Source organism: Micropterus salmoides, unplaced genomic scaffold, assembly GCF_014851395.1.
Source record: "Micropterus salmoides isolate LMB-PRFRI ecotype aquatic unplaced genomic scaffold, ASM1485139v1 Ms_hic_scaffold_23, whole genome shotgun sequence".
Lineage (NCBI taxonomy): Eukaryota > Metazoa > Chordata > Actinopteri > Centrarchiformes > Centrarchidae > Micropterus > Micropterus salmoides.
Window position 1 is genome coordinate 12,252,035 of NW_024041484.1, and position 18,450 is coordinate 12,270,484.

At 39.8% G+C, this 18,450-nt stretch overlaps 1 protein-coding gene across 1 annotated transcript in view; it reads left to right on the forward strand.

The window, feature by feature from the left end:
• The window catches only part of pdzrn4 (PDZ domain containing ring finger 4), a 44,304-nt gene that overhangs the window by 20,096 nt on the left and 5,758 nt on the right, over positions 1 to 18,450 (forward strand). The window contains exons 2-4 of the mRNA XM_038739241.1: positions 9,478 to 9,749; positions 10,465 to 10,567; positions 16,964 to 17,062. Coding sequence (XP_038595169.1) covers positions 9,478 to 9,749; positions 10,465 to 10,567; positions 16,964 to 17,062 — 474 coding nt within the window. The remainder of the gene's footprint in view (positions 1 to 9,477; positions 9,750 to 10,464; positions 10,568 to 16,963; positions 17,063 to 18,450) is intronic.

Consider the following 18,450-nt stretch of genomic DNA (forward strand, 5'->3'; position numbering starts at 1 on the left):
GTGTCGAGGGGCTGGAGGAAGGGCCACTGTATTGTTCATCCCAGCTCAGTGGCAGTTGTTTCAATGGCAGATGAGAGATTAATGGCAATCTAATGACTGTGGGGAGGACACATTGCAACAATAGAGTCCTGGTAAAGCGCAGGCCAAGTACATTAGTCATCTGCAACTATCTGCATATATGCACACACACACATACACAAACATTTATGCAGAAAATGTGCACACAAACACATTTGGTTAATCCTCAGGCACACAAACACATTCATATGTAGAGAGTGAAAATGAAAGTGACTTCTATTGATTTGTCAGTAAAGAAGTTTTGCAGTCATCTGCCATCAGTGCACGCCGTCTCATCACGAGCAAAACAAACTGAGCTAATTCTCAACCCGCCTACCCCCCAACGTGACAAAAGAAGGCTAATTTATGCATTGGCGACATGGTGTGCGAGGAACAAGAGTGTGGCAGAGGGGCTAGATGCTCACTCGTGGATCGCGGTAATTGTGATTGGGTTGCTAGGATGTTGAGGGTAATGAATGTCTTGTTGATGCAGTTTGTCATAACCTGTGCCATCCGTGGCTGCTTGAGGATACAGAGCCTATTAGTTAAACACAGACACTTTGGATCTGCCATGATGTATGAGCCCACCAGGCAGACGGTATTAGTCATTTTATGAGAGACAATGAAGGAAACTGCCAGGCCACAGTAGATGTTGAATAAGATTGTGGATAAATTAGGCAGTGCGAAGCAAACCTCTTGACTACTGTCATTGGATTTTTAGTCATTTTATCTAATAGTATATTGAGGAATAAATTAAAGAAAAGAATGTTTTGGAGTTTATGTGCTTTCTATTACCTCAGTGATGATACAGTGGGAGGTTGTTTTCCCTTGAAAGTATCACCAGCACCTATGCTGCCGTGGTTGTCTTATGAATAAAAGAAAATACTCATATTGTAATTCCAAAAAGCAGAATAGAAGACAAATCATGTTTCATTCCAAGGTTTTACCAGTCAGAAGTATCTGTATTCATGGAACCTAATTGAAAGGAAGCCCGCCTTGCATATGGAAGTGGAACAAAGAGCAGGAAATGAGATGGTTCTTAATGCATTCACTGACAAATGATAACCTTTGATTTCCCCCCACTTACATCAGAAATGGCTGCTTGGAATGACAGTCACAAGTCAACAGTCTCTGATGTCTGCGTGCATGTTTCTACCACTGGTGTTGTCACGCTGGGGTGGGGAAAAATAGATCTGTGACGAGCAAGAGAGGAGAAAACCCTTGGGACAAACACACAAAAAACCCCACATAGAAACAGAAAGCAATGTTGCTGTCTGTTTTGGCAATATAGAGCATTTTTACCTAAATACCTCTAAATGAATAGTAGAGTAATAGAGTTACAGTGACAATGACAGACAAAAAGGCAAAAAAAAAGACCTTGTCAGCAAGACAAAGAAAAGACACTCCACATAAAGGAGAATGAGAGAAAAAAAGCACTAATACAATTGGAATAAAACTCAATGAGTAATTTGAAGAAAATACAGACACACGCCATAAAAAGATCCACAGTAACCAATCAAGCAATGGTGTCCACCTTGATCCACCTTGATGTGTCAATATTCACTATGCAGAAAGGAGAAAAGGTAAAAGTAATCTCCATCAATGGCCAGGATTGTCTATGCGGGAATCACATAGGCCATTAGTACTCCATCCAACAATAACAATAAACAAATCTTTTGAAACTACACCCAGAGAGTGTTAGGATAACACTAATAAAATTAACATTACATATTATTTCAGACATAACTAATTTCAACTATAATAAAGAAATTACAATTTTTAAGAAATAAAATCACATGGATGTGTCCCCTTTCCAGCAGGAATTGCACATTTACTGATAAAGACTACATAACTGTATGCATTGTTTAATCAATGCATTCAAAGGCAGCATTATTTTTAGTGATGAATATGTAGTTTTACCCCTTATGATAATTATGACAAACTGCTGCTAAGTAACATCTGAGAATTAAAGCTGAAGATATCCAAAATCATTATAGCTTCACAGACTGACAGAACAAGATGCTTCTCAACTCTGAATGTCTAGAGATCCCAGTTAAGGTGATTAAAGTGTGATGTACTTAAAGTAATAGGGATTCCGACTATTGGTTGCTATCTACTAACATTAGCTGTCAGTCAGGGCTCGACTGCTGCCTAGCTAGTCGGACTGGAAAATGCAAGTAGGTCTGTCTGCAGGTCACGCACATGAAAGGCCCTCTAAACGGCCGCAGCTTGGTTAGATTAAGGTACAGAACAACTTGGTTAGGTTTAGGAAAACATCAAGGTTTGGGCTAAAATAAATACTTTAAGTCTGTCATGTCATGTACTAAAGTGGGTGTGTCACTTAAAGTGCAAGACTGTAGGTAGACCCTTCTTGGAAAATTGTGAACACATGTAGATACTGGTCGTCAGAGCCTTGTGTTCATTTTGTGAACAAACAAGCAAACGTCACCCCAACTTTTTAAATATCAAAACGATACCGAGTGGCATTTCACTCCCTTAAAAACATCTTTTGCAGAGTGTACAGATGCTGGCTTGTTATTCATGTTTACCAGATAACAGCAAACAGTTAATTTTGTAGTTTGGTTAATTCACAAAATAAATGTTGACACAGCTTATAAAATGTAAAAAAAATTATAAACCTGCCAGCAGTAGCAATACTAATGCTACCCTTAATTTTATTAGATTTATAAATTTCTCCTCAGGGGCATACATTTAGACAAATGGGCACAGGGAGGTTGCAGTCACAATACATCTTGTGTTTTAAAGGGGTCATTGGCACATTGGCTCAAAATTGTGCTTTGGCTTATGAAGACTTTCCAATTGAATTGGGGAAACAGGAAATACTCTTTTGTTTTATCCCTCCACAGAGAGGTAACAGCATATGATCAGCTGCAGAGCGGCAAAGTCAATCTCGTTGAAGGACACTTCAGCAGTGCAGATGCTTCATGATGAGGGGCTTGGATGCAGGATAACCAGTTGAAGGACAGCATGCCAGCCTGTTACTTTTAGAAGATATTATTGAACAGCGACATGTGGGAATCACTGGTCTCTGGTGTTGCTGTAAGACTATGAAAGAACCATTTGAAACATGCCACTTTTTTGGTATAAGTTCATATATATTTAAGTTTTAATGCTCCCTCTGAAGCAATGCTCTAAAAGCTAAAACAAGCCAGCACTGTGAAGAGCGATTCCTAGAGAAAACAGTCTAATCTACTGCACACAGATACTGTGTGATGTAGAGGAGATTAACCTGAGAGGGCTACTTAACATCCGTCCTGACAGAAGCTATTTAATCTATGTTTCATGTTGTCATGCGGGCTTCCTCCATGCAGAACTAATTGGTTGTTTTCGCCTGTTGTGCAGGAGCTGTCTGTGAAAAACTGTGAAGGACACTCATTACAACTTGAACACACTATCACAGGCGTGGACATAGATGCAATCATGTGTGCAGACGAGCACATAAACACAGGCAGAAAGAGCTGAACTCAATTCCGTGAATAAGGGTCCTAATAGGAGCACTGAGGGACATCTCCTTGAACCCGTTGCCATTGCTTATTACATACACACACACAAAAACCCACATATACTCACACCCCAAGCTGCCACCACTACTACCAAACCAAACACACATCTCTCACACACCCTTCTGCACTCTTTCTATCTGATTTGCATTTTTGTTAACACTCTAATTGCCTCTCATTAAATACCTTGTCACTTTGATTAATTGGTGTGATACAGAAATGTAAAACAGCAGAGCATTACAATGCATAGGGAACAGTTGCTGATTTGGAAAGACACTAACTCCTTATGCAAGTTTAATGTTGAGTCAGGTTTTTTTATGACTTTGAATCCTGTGATCCAGTGGAAGTGAATCTTTTAAAATTTTAAGAAAATGGCGGTTAGGAGAGCTACCCGAGGTCAAAATTTTGCATTTTGACTGAGATTTAGGCATACATGCAATGAGGTACTGATGAGCTCTCCGTGCACCTCACAATTCGTCTATCCAATCCTTTTCTAGTTACAGGGTGTAGATAAATGCTAATGTTACCATGAACTGGACAGAGATTTAGCCGTAAAGGTAATCCTTAAAGAAAGCCAAGGCACTTGGGATCAAATTGTTATAATGACAGGCAATGAGATAAATCAGCTGCCCTTTCTCTCAAGTTTCTCTTTCTGAAGTGGAGCAGTTATTGAAAGTGCCAGTGTGACAAAAAAAAAAGGTGTCCACAAGCAAGAAAAGGTGCCCTTGAGCTCACCCACTGTTGCTCCAGCAAAGTAAAACGGTTGCTTTGTAAGTGGGTATGCTGGTAAAATAAGAGTCATATATGCTTCCCTTGCTAAATATGGGTTAAAATGAATCAGATCACAGCATGCCAGCAGTCATTTACTCCAGAGAGACATCATACTTAGGTGTAAATTGTCTCTAATTGCAGTGAATTAAATATTTTAGCCACTCTCAGCCTGGGCTTACACAAAACTATGGAATTCTCCTTTGAATTGGCAGGTGCTGTAATTGTACAGTAAGTGAGAGATAATATCAGATTGAGCACAATTTAAAATTCATAAGGAAACAAAACTTCACTGACATTCTGTAATTTAAAGTGAAATTCTTGAATTTTTCAGTTAGCTAACAACGGGAGATGCTAACGTTGCTGTTGAGAGTCAGGGAATCACAAACCCCAGCAACACAATGTATCAGAGCAAGCAGTACAAGTCTCCTAAAGCTTTCCAAATAAACTTCAATTTAAGATAAATCATTTCAAAACTTGAGTCTAACCAAAAGTAAACAGAAATTAGCCCCCTAGAATAGCGACCGCCTGTAGCTAAATACATAGAACTACGTGGCATCTTGCTAACCTACCTAGCTACCCTAATTAGCTTCTAAACCCTTAATTGACCATTTGCAGATTTAGTTTAGAACTATGATACAATTCTATATTCTATATAATTTTAGTATAAAAGAAGGTTTTAGAAAGACACAGTGTGAAAACAAAGAATGGAAAAAGGCTTATTCAACCCCCTCCATTCTGTTTTGCTAGGATGCTTGTCACGCATGCATCAATTGCATCATGGTATTCTCATTCCACACAAGGCAAGGGTCAATGTGATTCATTTGACTGAGCATGGCCCACCAGTTGCACAGCCTGCCACTCAAATTTATGAAACCATCATTGTTTTTGCCTCCACTGCGCTAGGTGATATTGCATGTCAGAGACTTTTATTATTGAAATGAGACATTCATGATGGTGAGCCCCTGCCACATGAGAGCGGCCTCCTGAATCATCTCAACGCAGCTAAAAGAGAAAGAGGAATGAGATTTGGCAGATTATTGGGGCACGCCACCTGTGCTTCTTCACATATCACAATATGCCAGTTTCCATGAATGTAAAAACAATCTTTCTTGTATTGAGCTCAAGTTCACAAAAATCATGATCTAGGGGATTTATGGAAGAAAGCTTGTTGGTGCTGAGCAATGTGTCTCGTCAGGGGCAGACGGGGTCGGTGTTGAATGGGCAGGGGGTCTCTCCTCAGCAGACTATTGTTTCGTGGTCCATTGTTAGCCTAGTCAGTCTGAGACACTGGCATTATTCAGTCAAACATGCTTAATGCAAACAACCGCATTGTAGAGCTTTTTTAAGTCTGCCGGGAGCTAATGTAATGTTTAAACTGTGTGTGTATGCGGCTTGTGTGTGTCTGTTTCCATTTGCTCACAATGACACCATATCTGTCAGATTTCGCTGTGAGGTTGAATGGTTTCCATCACGCTCTTATCTCTGCGCACCAAACCCACCTATTCACATGTAGGCCTACACCCACACACAAACAAATTCTTATCTCTGGGCTTTCCTTATCGTCACTTGTTTGTATTCAAAAGTGGAAACAACATTTAGCCTTCTTAGCACTTGGTCAAATGAAACCCCACATCTAAAGGTTGACATGAGCCTTCTCTTGAGCATATTGAAAGCCTCCAGCTTGGCACTGATTGGCTTTCACTGTGCTATTTTCAGCCCCTTCTCAACACATGTAAGAGCCATTTCCACACCATAGTCTGCTAGTAACCCCTCATAGTCAATGATGTGTGTAATTGGTGCATCACAGACAGCAAAATGTTACATTAATAGCTGAGACTCGCCATTTGCTTTCTGTGTGTGACCTTAAAAGTCTATAGAGTTGTGTCAGAAAGTGATATATCTAACCATATTTACTCAATCCACTGGACTTTTCAGAGCACAAGAGGAGACAGTGCTGTGAATTAAGGTTGTCTATGACATTATGCTGCCCTATAAAGCCAAAGCGCAAATATTTTGTCAAAACTGAGGCCACAATCTGACATAAAATAAAAATGATGCCAAAAAGATGAGACATAGCGTGTATTAAAACTTTGTAGTAATATATAAAAAAAGCTGAAAAGCCAGTTAAAGCAAGAAAGCAATAGTGTATGAAAAGCTAGCTTAACTGGTGATTTAGACACAGAGCTGGACTTGGATAGAGATCTAATTATCCCTAAGTGTTTCATTTTCTTTTTAAATACTGCATATGCCCAGTACCCTTAATTAAGTCTTAGGGTCTGTGACATTTTTATATAAAATATTTATTTTATATTCATAAAATGAAGTTACTACTACTTAGCCTGTGTAGTTTGCCTTCTAACCCTTTCCACCCAATTTTACTGTTTCTGTAGTCTGCTGTTGTAGGCCAATAGGTCTATAGATAGATAGAAAAGAAAGAAAACATACAATAAGTATCTTTAGGAGTAATAACAAGCATACAAAGTGGGCTGATAACAAATTACATTTTCAGTAAAGGCTGTAGATCGATGATGATACACTGTGCTCACTCAACAAACACACACACATTGGCAACAGTATATTCTCTCCTCCCAAGCTGGAGCACACCACTTTGAACCTTGACCTTTAGGAAGAGTGTTTGAACAGACAAGAAGCTTTGGTTTAGGGCTACTGGGAACCATTTTTATTGGCAACAGTAACCTTTAACTTGAAAGGTATATGAAGGCTGCAATACATTGTTGGTTCATTACAGCCGTCCCTATGGACTGTTGTGAACTATTTTTAGTGTTCTTGTGGAGCTTCCATGGGTTATATCAGATGATGTAATGACTTGCTATTGTCTCTCTGTCAGTTTGGTCTCAGGAGCGCAGTTGAGTAATGAGAAAGGGAACTGGTAATCAAAATGGAATTACTGTTTGATATTGATGGAATCCGTACACCTACAAGTTTCAGCATAGATATCACACTTGCATGTGTAGCTCGCATGCATTGTTGCCTACTCACTCACACATACAGAGAATCCCATTACTAAACTGAACGACAGCACAATCCCTATGGGGAAACAGTCTTTGCAAGAGTAGACAATAATATAACAATAACAGGAAACTGCAAAGAATAGATATTTCAATGAAAAGTATAAAATATGTTTAATTATGGATATGTCACTCAAGGTTTAATGCAGACTATGTGTGACTATGTATTTCTATAAAAATAGCAAATCAAATGACTAATACAACTAACAAATATACAGTAATTATATAATAATTTCAAACGTATGAGGAGAAATATGAATGATTTTCCTGATTTTGAACCTTTTTTGCCCAATCCACATCTCAATTGTCTCTAGACCCTTCTCTATCTCGTCTGCTCCTCTTTATCAGCTCATTTGTGGTTTAATTATCCCTAATACTTTTTAACTTCAGTGGATATGATGTACATGTGTGATGCACACAAACACAACACAAGCCCACAAAACCTACACGTTTTGAGCCATTATCCCCAGTCTTTGTCACATCTGCTGGCTATTAATCAGCCCCCAGTTAGCTCATCAGCAGGCAGATTAAATAGAGGTAACAACAGCAGGTAAACACATTAGCAGGTGTACTAGCACAATCATGTCCTGCCTTCCAGAGCATTCTCTCTGATTGGAGATTAATGTGTCCATCTGGACCTCATTACAACTTCAAAAATGTTGTGGAACTTTCTCTATGCCTTTACTGAGATGCACATTTGTTCAAACGGGATGATAAAATGAAGCTAATGTATGTGGATGAGAACTTTTATGTGGAAAAAACATGTCATAACAAGAAAGGTCACATTTTCGATGCAGCCAAAAGTTAATTATAGCTGCAGAATGCAGTAGGATGTGGGCTAATAGGCACCTGAAGCCGATGCAGCACTTTGTTTTTACTTATTGCACTTAAAAAAAGTAAAATGTGTTGTGTGCATCGAACATCATAATGGTCTATTTGTTTACTGCCATTTGTTTGCTGCAAAGTCTAGCAGGCCCATGCCAACACCACAAAAATACATGCTGTCATCAACATGACGTCAATTTGCAGCTACTAAGCCATTCCACCAGGCCAAGATATATTTCAGAATGTAGCATGTTTCTTCCCAATAATGATGCTGACATTAGGCGTATGCTTCCACATTATAAGCTCTTGACAAGTACTCAGACATCCAAAATCATTTTAGGCTGAATATAAACTTGGCATACAGAGGTTAAACTAATTAGGTTAAACTTAGTGTCAGAGAGTAAATGCATAGGTGTGTGTGTGTTCTTTCATTGACACGGTATGACATCTCTCTACTGATTCCCTCGCAAATTAAGTAGGTGCTGCTAACTAAAACTGATGTTCCCAATGGAGCAAGGTCTACCCCAACTGCTCCTCCCTACTATGCTGCTCTTTTGGTTAAATCATTATTATTATGTCTAATAGGCTTAATGGTAGGAGTGCACTGTATGTAATGCATTTGAGTTAGATTGATTTGAAGAAGATTATTAGTGCACAACAGAATGAGATAAATGAGCTCATTAAAAAGTTTTTCTTCTTCAGAAAATGCTGCAATATAGTACATTATACAGTCTCTGTAAATTTGGCAGTAGCCTAAAGGTTAGAGAAGCGCATTTGTGAATATCTGGTCAGCACTTAAAATGTCTGATCCTGCTGGAAAAGTGTACTGTGTAGGTAAAAAAAGGCAGAATATGTAATGCACTCCCTCCATCAAGAATTACTGCCAAAGTGCCCTTTATAAAAGCACTTAACTTGTAGCTGCTTTACTGGAAGCTGTTCAGCACCCTGACTGTGGAGACGTGTAAAGGCATTGCGAGGCTCCCAGGTGTGAGTGTGAAACATGTTATCGCCGTTGCTGAAAAGAGCATGCGTGTCTGCCAGATTGTCCTTGGATAAATGAGGTTTTAAAAAAGGCACTCGGATCTTTAATAAGTTTGCAAGGTCTCCTTTAACTTTCTACTGACTAGTCTCCTCTTTTAAGAGACAGTATTGTAATTATTACCAGAGACATTGGAATTCAGATGCTGGAACAGAATATGATTTGCATCTTTTCACCATCACATGCAACAGGATGACAAAGGGTGTCCCAGTGATTTTGTCGCCCCTTCCCACAGGTGAATGCGCGTGACTTCTCCAAGGTCGACCATGAGGAGGCAGTGGTGGAGGCCATCAGACGAGACCCCATCGTTGTCCAGGTCCTCCGGCGGACCCCCACCAGAGCCAATGCTACTGTTGCACATAACCACAGCGGTACACCACAGGATGTGTGTGTGGTAGATGTTTGCACACAAACAGACATCACCTTCGAACACATCATGGCACTGGCGAAGCTTCGGCCTGCTACGCCTCCCGTCCCTGACATCTGTCCTTTCCTTTTGTCTGATAGGTGAGGGCAAACAGTGTACAGTTGTAGCCAATGCAAGAAGTTGTAGCCTTCCACCTACTGAAAGGTAGCTGAATGTTAATGGTACACACTGAGGAAAAATGGACAGGCTGTAAATTATTACCCTATTTTTTGTTAACTGGAACCAGGAAAAAGAAATTCCATCCCAAATTAACCCAAAGCTCCCCTGAGGCTTCTTTGTTGTTCTCTTTCCTTTCATGGTAGTTATTAAGCAGTTGTATCATAGTGTGGAAACCCCCAGCATAGCTAAGTACTTTGTCCCTGCGATATCATTATGCAGAGCCAAACCCGCATGTAATAATTGCTTCTGTGTGCTACATCCATTTTCTTTAATGGGAGCTTTTGCCGGGCGATTAAAAGCCAATGGGCTGATAGAGCAGGCATTCTGATGCTATGTCCACTCTGTGGCTATTTATAGGGCTTTGCTGGGCAGCAGATGAAATCAATTTGTCCTACAAAACTACAAATCTGACAGTCTTGGTCAATGATTATGGAGAGGCAGTTATCATGGTGACAATTTACAGAGGTCATGGCGTTCATGGGGCAAATGGTTGATGCTTACATTGCTTGTTCTTTTGCAAAACTACTAAGAAATGTAACTCATACAAAGTGTTGTTTTCCCCCTTAATTTACTAAAAGAAGCCATTTAACATGCCATGCTATAGCATAACTCTCTCTTCTTCGTTTTTCCCTCTAGTTGTCATTCCATCCACACCATGGAACATGAGTTTTATGAATGTCCAGAGTACCTGTCCAATAACCCAGCAGAGGTGGAGAGGACTGAAGAGTATGAGTATGAGGTACAGTTTTGCATCTTTCTGCTGGATGAATTTTACAGTTTACTTCAAGGTACAAAGTACTTATATGGTACATGTTTTGGCCTCTTTCATCCTGCGTCAGCTGATCTGTCCACAACAAGATAACGTGACAACAAGATGAATATTGGTGTGAGATTTGGTGTAAATTGTCATGGTCCACAGAGGATGAATACTATACCTTTACTTTTTGGACAATTCATCCTGTGGGGGAGCCGTGGAGAATAACAGACAAGAGTTATAAATGAAACGGGCTTGCGGTTACGGAGATCTAAAATGAATGTATGTCTATGGGAGTGTTATTTGATATACGCTTAGTAGCTCCACCTAGAGGCCAATTCACACCAAATTTCACACAGTGTGTCGGGAGGGCGTGGCAGATAAGGTCCCTGAGTTTTCGTGTAGATTGGCCATTGCAAACCTAAGATATGACATCACATCCACTTTTTGCGTTTTGGCAAATTTTGTTTGCTTATAATTAGAACGTTTTTTGCCGGATCAAAATTCCCTCTAAAAACGTTTATCGGCTCGGTCCAGGGATCGTCCATCTCAAGTTTGGTGCCGATGGGGAACAATTGGCCCAAATTTGGTATCAATCGGACTTGTGGTTATGGAGATTTAAAATGCATGTAAGTCAATGGGATTTTTTCTTTAATGTGCAATAATAGCGCCACCTATTTATATATATATACATATTTGGGTCAACTTTGGTGCCTGTAGTGAGGAGACCATGCTTAACAATTTGGCTCAAGTTTCATGTCAATCCGACTTGTGGTTACAGAGGAACAATTTTTTCGGGTTAAATAGCGCCACCTAGGGGCGAGTTGCACCACATTTTGCACAATGTGGCAATAATGTGCCACCCCCCTGAGGGCGTCCCACATTATTGCTCCAAATTTGGTGTTGATCGACCATTGCAAACCTAAGATATGACATAATTTCCTGTTTGTTTCCATGTTCACAAACATTTGTTAGCGTATAATTGCGACATTTGGTCGGATCAAAATTTCCTCTACAAACTTTCATCAGCTTGGTCCAGAGATTATCCATGCCAAGTTTGGTGTCGATCGGACTTGCTGCGTCATTGCTTCGGAGGAGTTAATTAAAATTAATTTAATTAATTACATTTTTTCAGTTTTCGTGATTTTGCAAAAAAAATTTAATTATAATTGGGCGTGGCCTATACCACAAGATTCAGCTTGATCCCCCGAACGCGTGGATATAAGATTTTTGATTTACGTCTTCGTAGGCGGGAGTTCCAAGCCCAAACGCTGGATCCCTAATTAAATGATTGGCTGATCTACCTGCCTGTCTACCTACCTACCTGGCTAACTGTGCACACTCTGCCAGTGCACTCATTGTACTTTCAAATGTGTTTTGGGGGACTGGCCTTGGAGAGTTTTCGGTTTGAAAATTTTCTATATCTAGCTGTCTCTTGTTAGTTTCTCTAATGTTACCAAGGCTAGCCCTGACGCATGACGCACACAAGTCCCACAACAATACAAGACAAATTGTCTGCTATAATAACGCAAGAAAATTGGCTGCCCCTTGTGAAAGCTGCATCTAGTCTTTAGATTGTCCTGGGTTGCATAGTCCCTGGGTTTAGGACGCAAGGCCATTCTATATATAATTAAACCAAAAAAAAAAAACTTCTCTGAAAGGCCTCCCTGTTGAGCTGCCAGTGTTCATTCACTGGCCGTTAGTTTCCCTTTCATCATGCACTGTCCTTCAGAAATGCTTGTGTCCCTATTCAAGTTGAACAGAAAATGTTGAGTATGTTGTGTGGTAAAAAGAAAAGCAAGCACTCAGTGGTATCAGAAGGGATTTGGTGGGATTCTGCAACCAACAAAATTATTTTAAAAAAGTAGTTTTCAGTGTTACAGAATGCTATGACCTTGCACTGATGAATCAATGAGGTTATGTTCTGTACTAAAGTGTGGCTGGTGGATTATGTGCCATCTCTGGTGTGTATTTAATGAGTCTTATCTTCTATAATATAGACTTTAGTCTAGATTTTGGTAGACATGACTTGAAATATTGTATATCAATAACACAACTAAACCTCAGTTGTAAATAGGAGGCTATCACAGAGGATTGTGAGGCATAAAAGCTCATTTGTTTTGTTAGTATATGTTACTAATATGTGTTAAAATGTACAATTCCATATTGAATGTGAGACATCTTTTCAGGATTAATGTTTGATATATGACCTTACATGTGCAGCCATGCTAGCGTTTTTTTGAGGCTGTCCTAGGCACAACAGTTCTTTGACCTAAATCTCAATGTCAGCATGCTCACAATGGCAACGCCAACATGCTGAGTACTGAGGGTGAGGGTTCTGGCACCTATTTTGTTACACTTCAAGCACTGAGCAGCTCCAGTGATGTTTCTGAAGGTGTGGTTCTAACATCTTGTGATCAGAAAAGTGGATTATTTGCAGTCAATGATCTGTACCCGCACGTGTCTCCATGGTAACAGATGCATCATGTCAATCAGACATTGGAACTCGAGGTCATGCTAGGTGACAGAGATGGGTGACGTTCGTTACTGTCAGTGGACCTCCACTGGTTTAATAGGGACTTCCTGGTTTAGTGAACTGCATTGTGGGTCATTAGGATTCCTCTGCTGCCAGCTGTGGCCTTACCTTACAGCGTCATCTGAATGAAAGAATCTCTAGTGTGTGTCAGGGGTGGGAGCGGGGGTGGAGGGCTCGTGTGCGGTAATAGCAGTACTATCAGAGCAAGGTTGGCTTTACAACATGAACACACACACACAGTCAAACTCCCCCACCTGTCAGACATCCTCGCACCAAATCAGCCATCCTCACTTACCTCTGTCCATCCATGTGTATCTAACTGAAACACGAATAGCTTTCCTCTTGGTTGAAACAGAATAGGACTGCCATTCCTAGGAACATTACTTCTGACAGGTTTGGCTTCGCTTCCAGCTGATTGTCCACATGGGTACTCCTGCTGTTATAATACTCCTGCTATTTCTGCCAAATCTACCAAACTATAATATTGCCAAGTAGCAGACAGTATATGTTGAAAATGAGTTTCAGTGCTAACAGTTTTTTTATATTTAAAGTTCATAATGGAATAGCAAGCCATTCCAATTCCAGTTAGCAGAGTTACTAAAAATACTGTTGTAAATATCTGAGTTAATCATGTTCTCAAAAGTTGCAACCCCTTTTGGATATTAATATCTACTTCCCAGCAAAAGTAATGTCAAAATGGCAGATTTTAATGAATGCTCTGTTTGTTCAGCAGGTTACACAGTACAGTTAATGAAGTGGCAACAGTCTGCCAGCAAGCAACGAGTTAGCTGTTTGCCAAATTAGTCAAAATAAACTTGTCTTAATTATGGATCATCAACGGGTACCAAACATCAAAGGCTGCATTTTTGTTAATCCTCAGAAACAAAGAAATATTGGCATGCAAGACGTGTTGCAAGAATAGAAAGAGTATTATTGAGCTCTGTCAGTATAAAATAAAGCAGAAAGATGTTACCTCTTTTTATAGATCAAGCAGTGACAAACACAAAAGTAAGAGAGGGGTAGTCCTGTGGTTTAGTATTGCACTTCCATAATGTTAGCTGACTTGAGAGAGACATTTTAAATAAAGAATGTTCAAAATCAATGCAGCACAGGCCAACGTAGCCAGGCCTTTACTCTAGTATGAGCCAAGCACCAAAAACACTGGATCCTAAAATTACCATGATGCAACTCGATAATGTTTTGTTAGACACTCACTGCCTGATAAATGCCTAAATCTTTTAAAATCCACACGCACTGTTGAGGTTGTCAGTGGCCATGCTCCCATAATGTACTACCAAATTGGTTTGCATAGCACTAAAGCTGATGAAAAATTTGCCAAAGAAATCTGAAAGATTAATAAAACAGCACAACTTTAATGGGAAACCTCCTATTAAAATCATTTGTAAGCTTTTCCTGAGTGAATTGTAATCACACTGTCACTATAAAATAGTGATGGCTAATAGGATGTCATCACCTGCAAAATAGTAACAAAGAGCCATTGAACATTAGGCATGGCAGAAATTTAATTTAAATGATACATGAAGTAGCTGTCAAACGGAAATAAACAGATGTTTAATTTGACTCTAAAAGACAGGATGCCACCTATAGTCATATGTCTCAAGTTGTTATACCTTAGTAGCACGTGGTAAATGTGATCTCTCCCATTTGAAATTTGGAAACCACATACTGTAAATTAAGAAGATAAATTCCATCAATTGTCACATTTCATTATAAGCCACATGAAATTAGTTTTGATGTCACAGCTGTGGCATAATTTATAATGTACAGTGGCACAGATTAGGATTTCTACAGTTTCAACACCCACGGCTCCACTCATCTGGAGATCATTGACTAGTAGGCTTCACACCACGATAACTGACTACAGTAAAACGCTGTATACCAGCCAATGTGCACTGACATAAAGGCGTTAGTGCTGTCTGATCTCACTATATATAGCTGTTCTTTGTACAAATCAGCCAGTGTACTAAACTTGTGAGGAGCGTGGGTAGTCAAAACAGAGAATGGTGTTACTATATTATAAACTCCCAACACATCCCAACCTTTGAAGGTCAGGGCTGTCTGCACAGGGGGTTAAATGCCACAGAAATTAATTACTTCCCCTGTCAATCTCTGCTATCGTGGTTTCCCATGACAAAAAAAAGGGGGGCTGGGGCTTCATTCTTGCCCCAGCCCCTTTGTCTTTCCCTTCTTACCCCACTCCCCTCTTTTCACAACTTCATTGCTCTGAAATGAATTTGGCAGCATGGGGTTAATACAGATTACCCCCGGAGTTATCTTTATGTGATTACCTTTATACACACAGCAGGGATCAAAAGGAGCCAGTAGCGAGTTAGGCTAAATTTAGAGACATCTCCTGTGGGAGGGGACCAGCTTGTGAAATACCATCACTATAGACCAGCCCTGTATGTTGCCACATTCTGGCTTCAGTTTGATACCGACAGGCTTTCATTTCATTGGTGTACAGAACTCATGCTGGGACTATATGTGTGTGTGTGTGTGTGGGGGGGGGGTCTGACTTATGCTACCTTTCGGGGACAAATTTCAGACTGAAGACCAGTTGATTGGGGACAATTTGTCATGTACCCAATTGGGGAAAAGGTGGATTTTTGGGCTAATGTTTAGGGATAGGGCTAGGATCTGCCTCAAGTTTCCTCATGGCCATAGAGGCTCTGGGCTAATGCCAGGGCTGCCAATTTAGTCGACCTTGTAAATCCAGCTTTATAAGTTTTGCTTATTTTTTTTGTCTTTGTAAGGCTTTCCTCCCAAAGTTATCCTTGTTTTATCCGTGTGAAGCTGGCTGATACAGGTGTGCAGTGATTGAGAAATCCCTTGTAATTCTGTAATTACATGGTTTGGAATTGTGATTTCTTCAGTTTGGCAAATCTAGCAAATGTGGCCTTAATTTTCCCTGGCAGACCCTATTCAGGGTTAGTGTCAGGGTAAGTTTTTAGGAAATTAATGTAAGTCTATGTAATGTCTCCAAAAGTAAGTAAGTAAAGTAAATGTGTGATTTATTTATATTGCTCTACAATACACTGTTGGACTGTGTGTTATACACAGTGCTGTGTTCTAGTGAGTTAACTTCTGCAACTTCAGGTCTTAAACTGGGTGAAGTTGTAAACCAGACTTTTCAACTGTGTGTATGTACAAGTGAAAAGACACCTTTTTCTTTGATAATCTGATTTCCAAAACCTTCAGCTGAATAACAGCTAGTAGTGGGTACATTTTCCAACACAACTCATCTGTTAGTCATCATTATCTTTTGCATTTCAGTGTACATAATCATTGAGTTTTTCCTCCAGTAAATATTTTAATTAATGCTCGTATTGGTGATGTTTGGAGGTTAGGCATATAGCTATGGTCAAGGTTTAGGGGTTAGGGCCTTGGGAATGCACAAAGCAACCGTCCTCAATAGTATATCATTAAAAAAACTGTGTTTGTAAAAGAGAGAGAGTGGTGGACATCTGAGGTTGCCTGGATATTGTACATCAGAAAATGAAAATAGCTTCTTTTTGCCTAAAGCAGTTTCACGACTTGATAACTTGATGACTACAGAACAACAAAACACGCCAAAGTGATTAGTAACGGTAATGTGGAGCATAAAAATCAAGTTGGAACTCATCTCCCATGGGTGGTATCATTCCAGCTGCTCTGTAAAACAGATGAATAAACTCCATGTTTGAACTGATGTGGTTTTGGAATCTATCAAATCCACTGGGGGGAAAAAAGAGTAGGCTCATAACAGGTGCACCATGGGAAAACATGTTTTTTTAAAGCATTATTGGTTCGTTTTGTGTGTGTGTGTGTGTGTGTGTGTGTGACAGGAGGTGGAGCTGTATAGGCAGAACAGCCAGGAGAAGCTTGGCTTGACACTGTGCTACAGGACAGACGATGAGGAGGACACCGGCATCTATGTCAGCCAGGTAGGAACAGATGTTGCTGTTATTTGGTCCTCCTACACTGACACTTATAGCTCACATAATTATCTACTGTTTACTGTACTGTAAAATAAAATGATAAGCACTGGACTGTAAACAAGCGCTCCCCAATGAGGTTTGATCATGACAAGGCTGCATTATTGTTATATCAAACTCACGGCCCCATGATCAGTCCTTTGGAGCGGTAAGTTATTAAAAGATGGCATGAAATCCCATTTGAATTCCCATCTTTACATCCTGATGCAGAGATCAAGTTGAACTGAAAAATGTTTGCCAGTAAAATTCAACTGTGAATGAGCCACGCATGGCAAAAGAGGAAGTCAGGTTTGAAATGTGATTCCCGTTTGCCATTCTCATTCCTACTCCTTTAACGTGTTATAATTTAATTAGCTCTGAGCGACAGCCTTCTTCCCACCGCCTACAGTATATTAAATGACACACTCTCCAAATACCAAAAATACAAAACAAAGAGGGAACATATTACATAGTTTTGCAGCTCAGAATAAATGTCTTTCTCTTGCAAATGATAAGACAAAATGGAAACAAATTATTGCATTATATGAAATTATGAGGGCTTTAAGCACTACAAACTGAATCAGAAAAATCTTTAGCCTGACTGCAGGTGCAGTTTCAATCCCATTATGAACAAAAACGGCAAGGGTGTAAAAAGTAAAAGCTGGGATATAAGTGGCAGAAGCACAAAGACCTGCAGTGCATTAGCTCTTGTATATATACCAGCTATTTCTCTGGTGAAAAAAAACTGTTCTTCTTGAACCAGCCGAAGACTCTGAACACAAAACCACTAACAACACGGGCACCTGCTGAACCTCAACAGATTGGCAGTCTCCCACCAAGAGAACGCATCTATTTTTGTATGTTTGATAAAAAGGATAAAAATGCTAATTTCCCTCATTAAAATGTATGTTTGTATAGAATCGGTGTGACTGTGGGAAAGGCGTGTTTTTTTTTACTACCTTTCCACTGAAGGTTTTTTTTTCCACATGTAGCTATCTCTCTTGATCTTCAATGCAAGAACAACAAAGTTTGTGAAATTATCATTCTATGTTTGTAGTGTTGTTGCATATCTACTGGGATGCATTTGGGATGTGTTGATCCAGTTTACTAAAATTGTCTGTGCCATAAACACTTGCAACTTTTATCGTTTGTTTTCTCAGTTGTCTCACGTGGTCTTTCACTCAAATGCTCTTTTTTATAATGTGAAGGACTTGCACGTTACCTCAGTCAGTGTCAGTCACCGGCTTGAATGAATATGAAGAAGCACTTATATATGTCAACCTGTGAAAACCCGCCTGTATCATGTGAAAAATACAAGGTTGTCAGCGAGAAAATAAGCATCTTCTCTTTATGAAAAA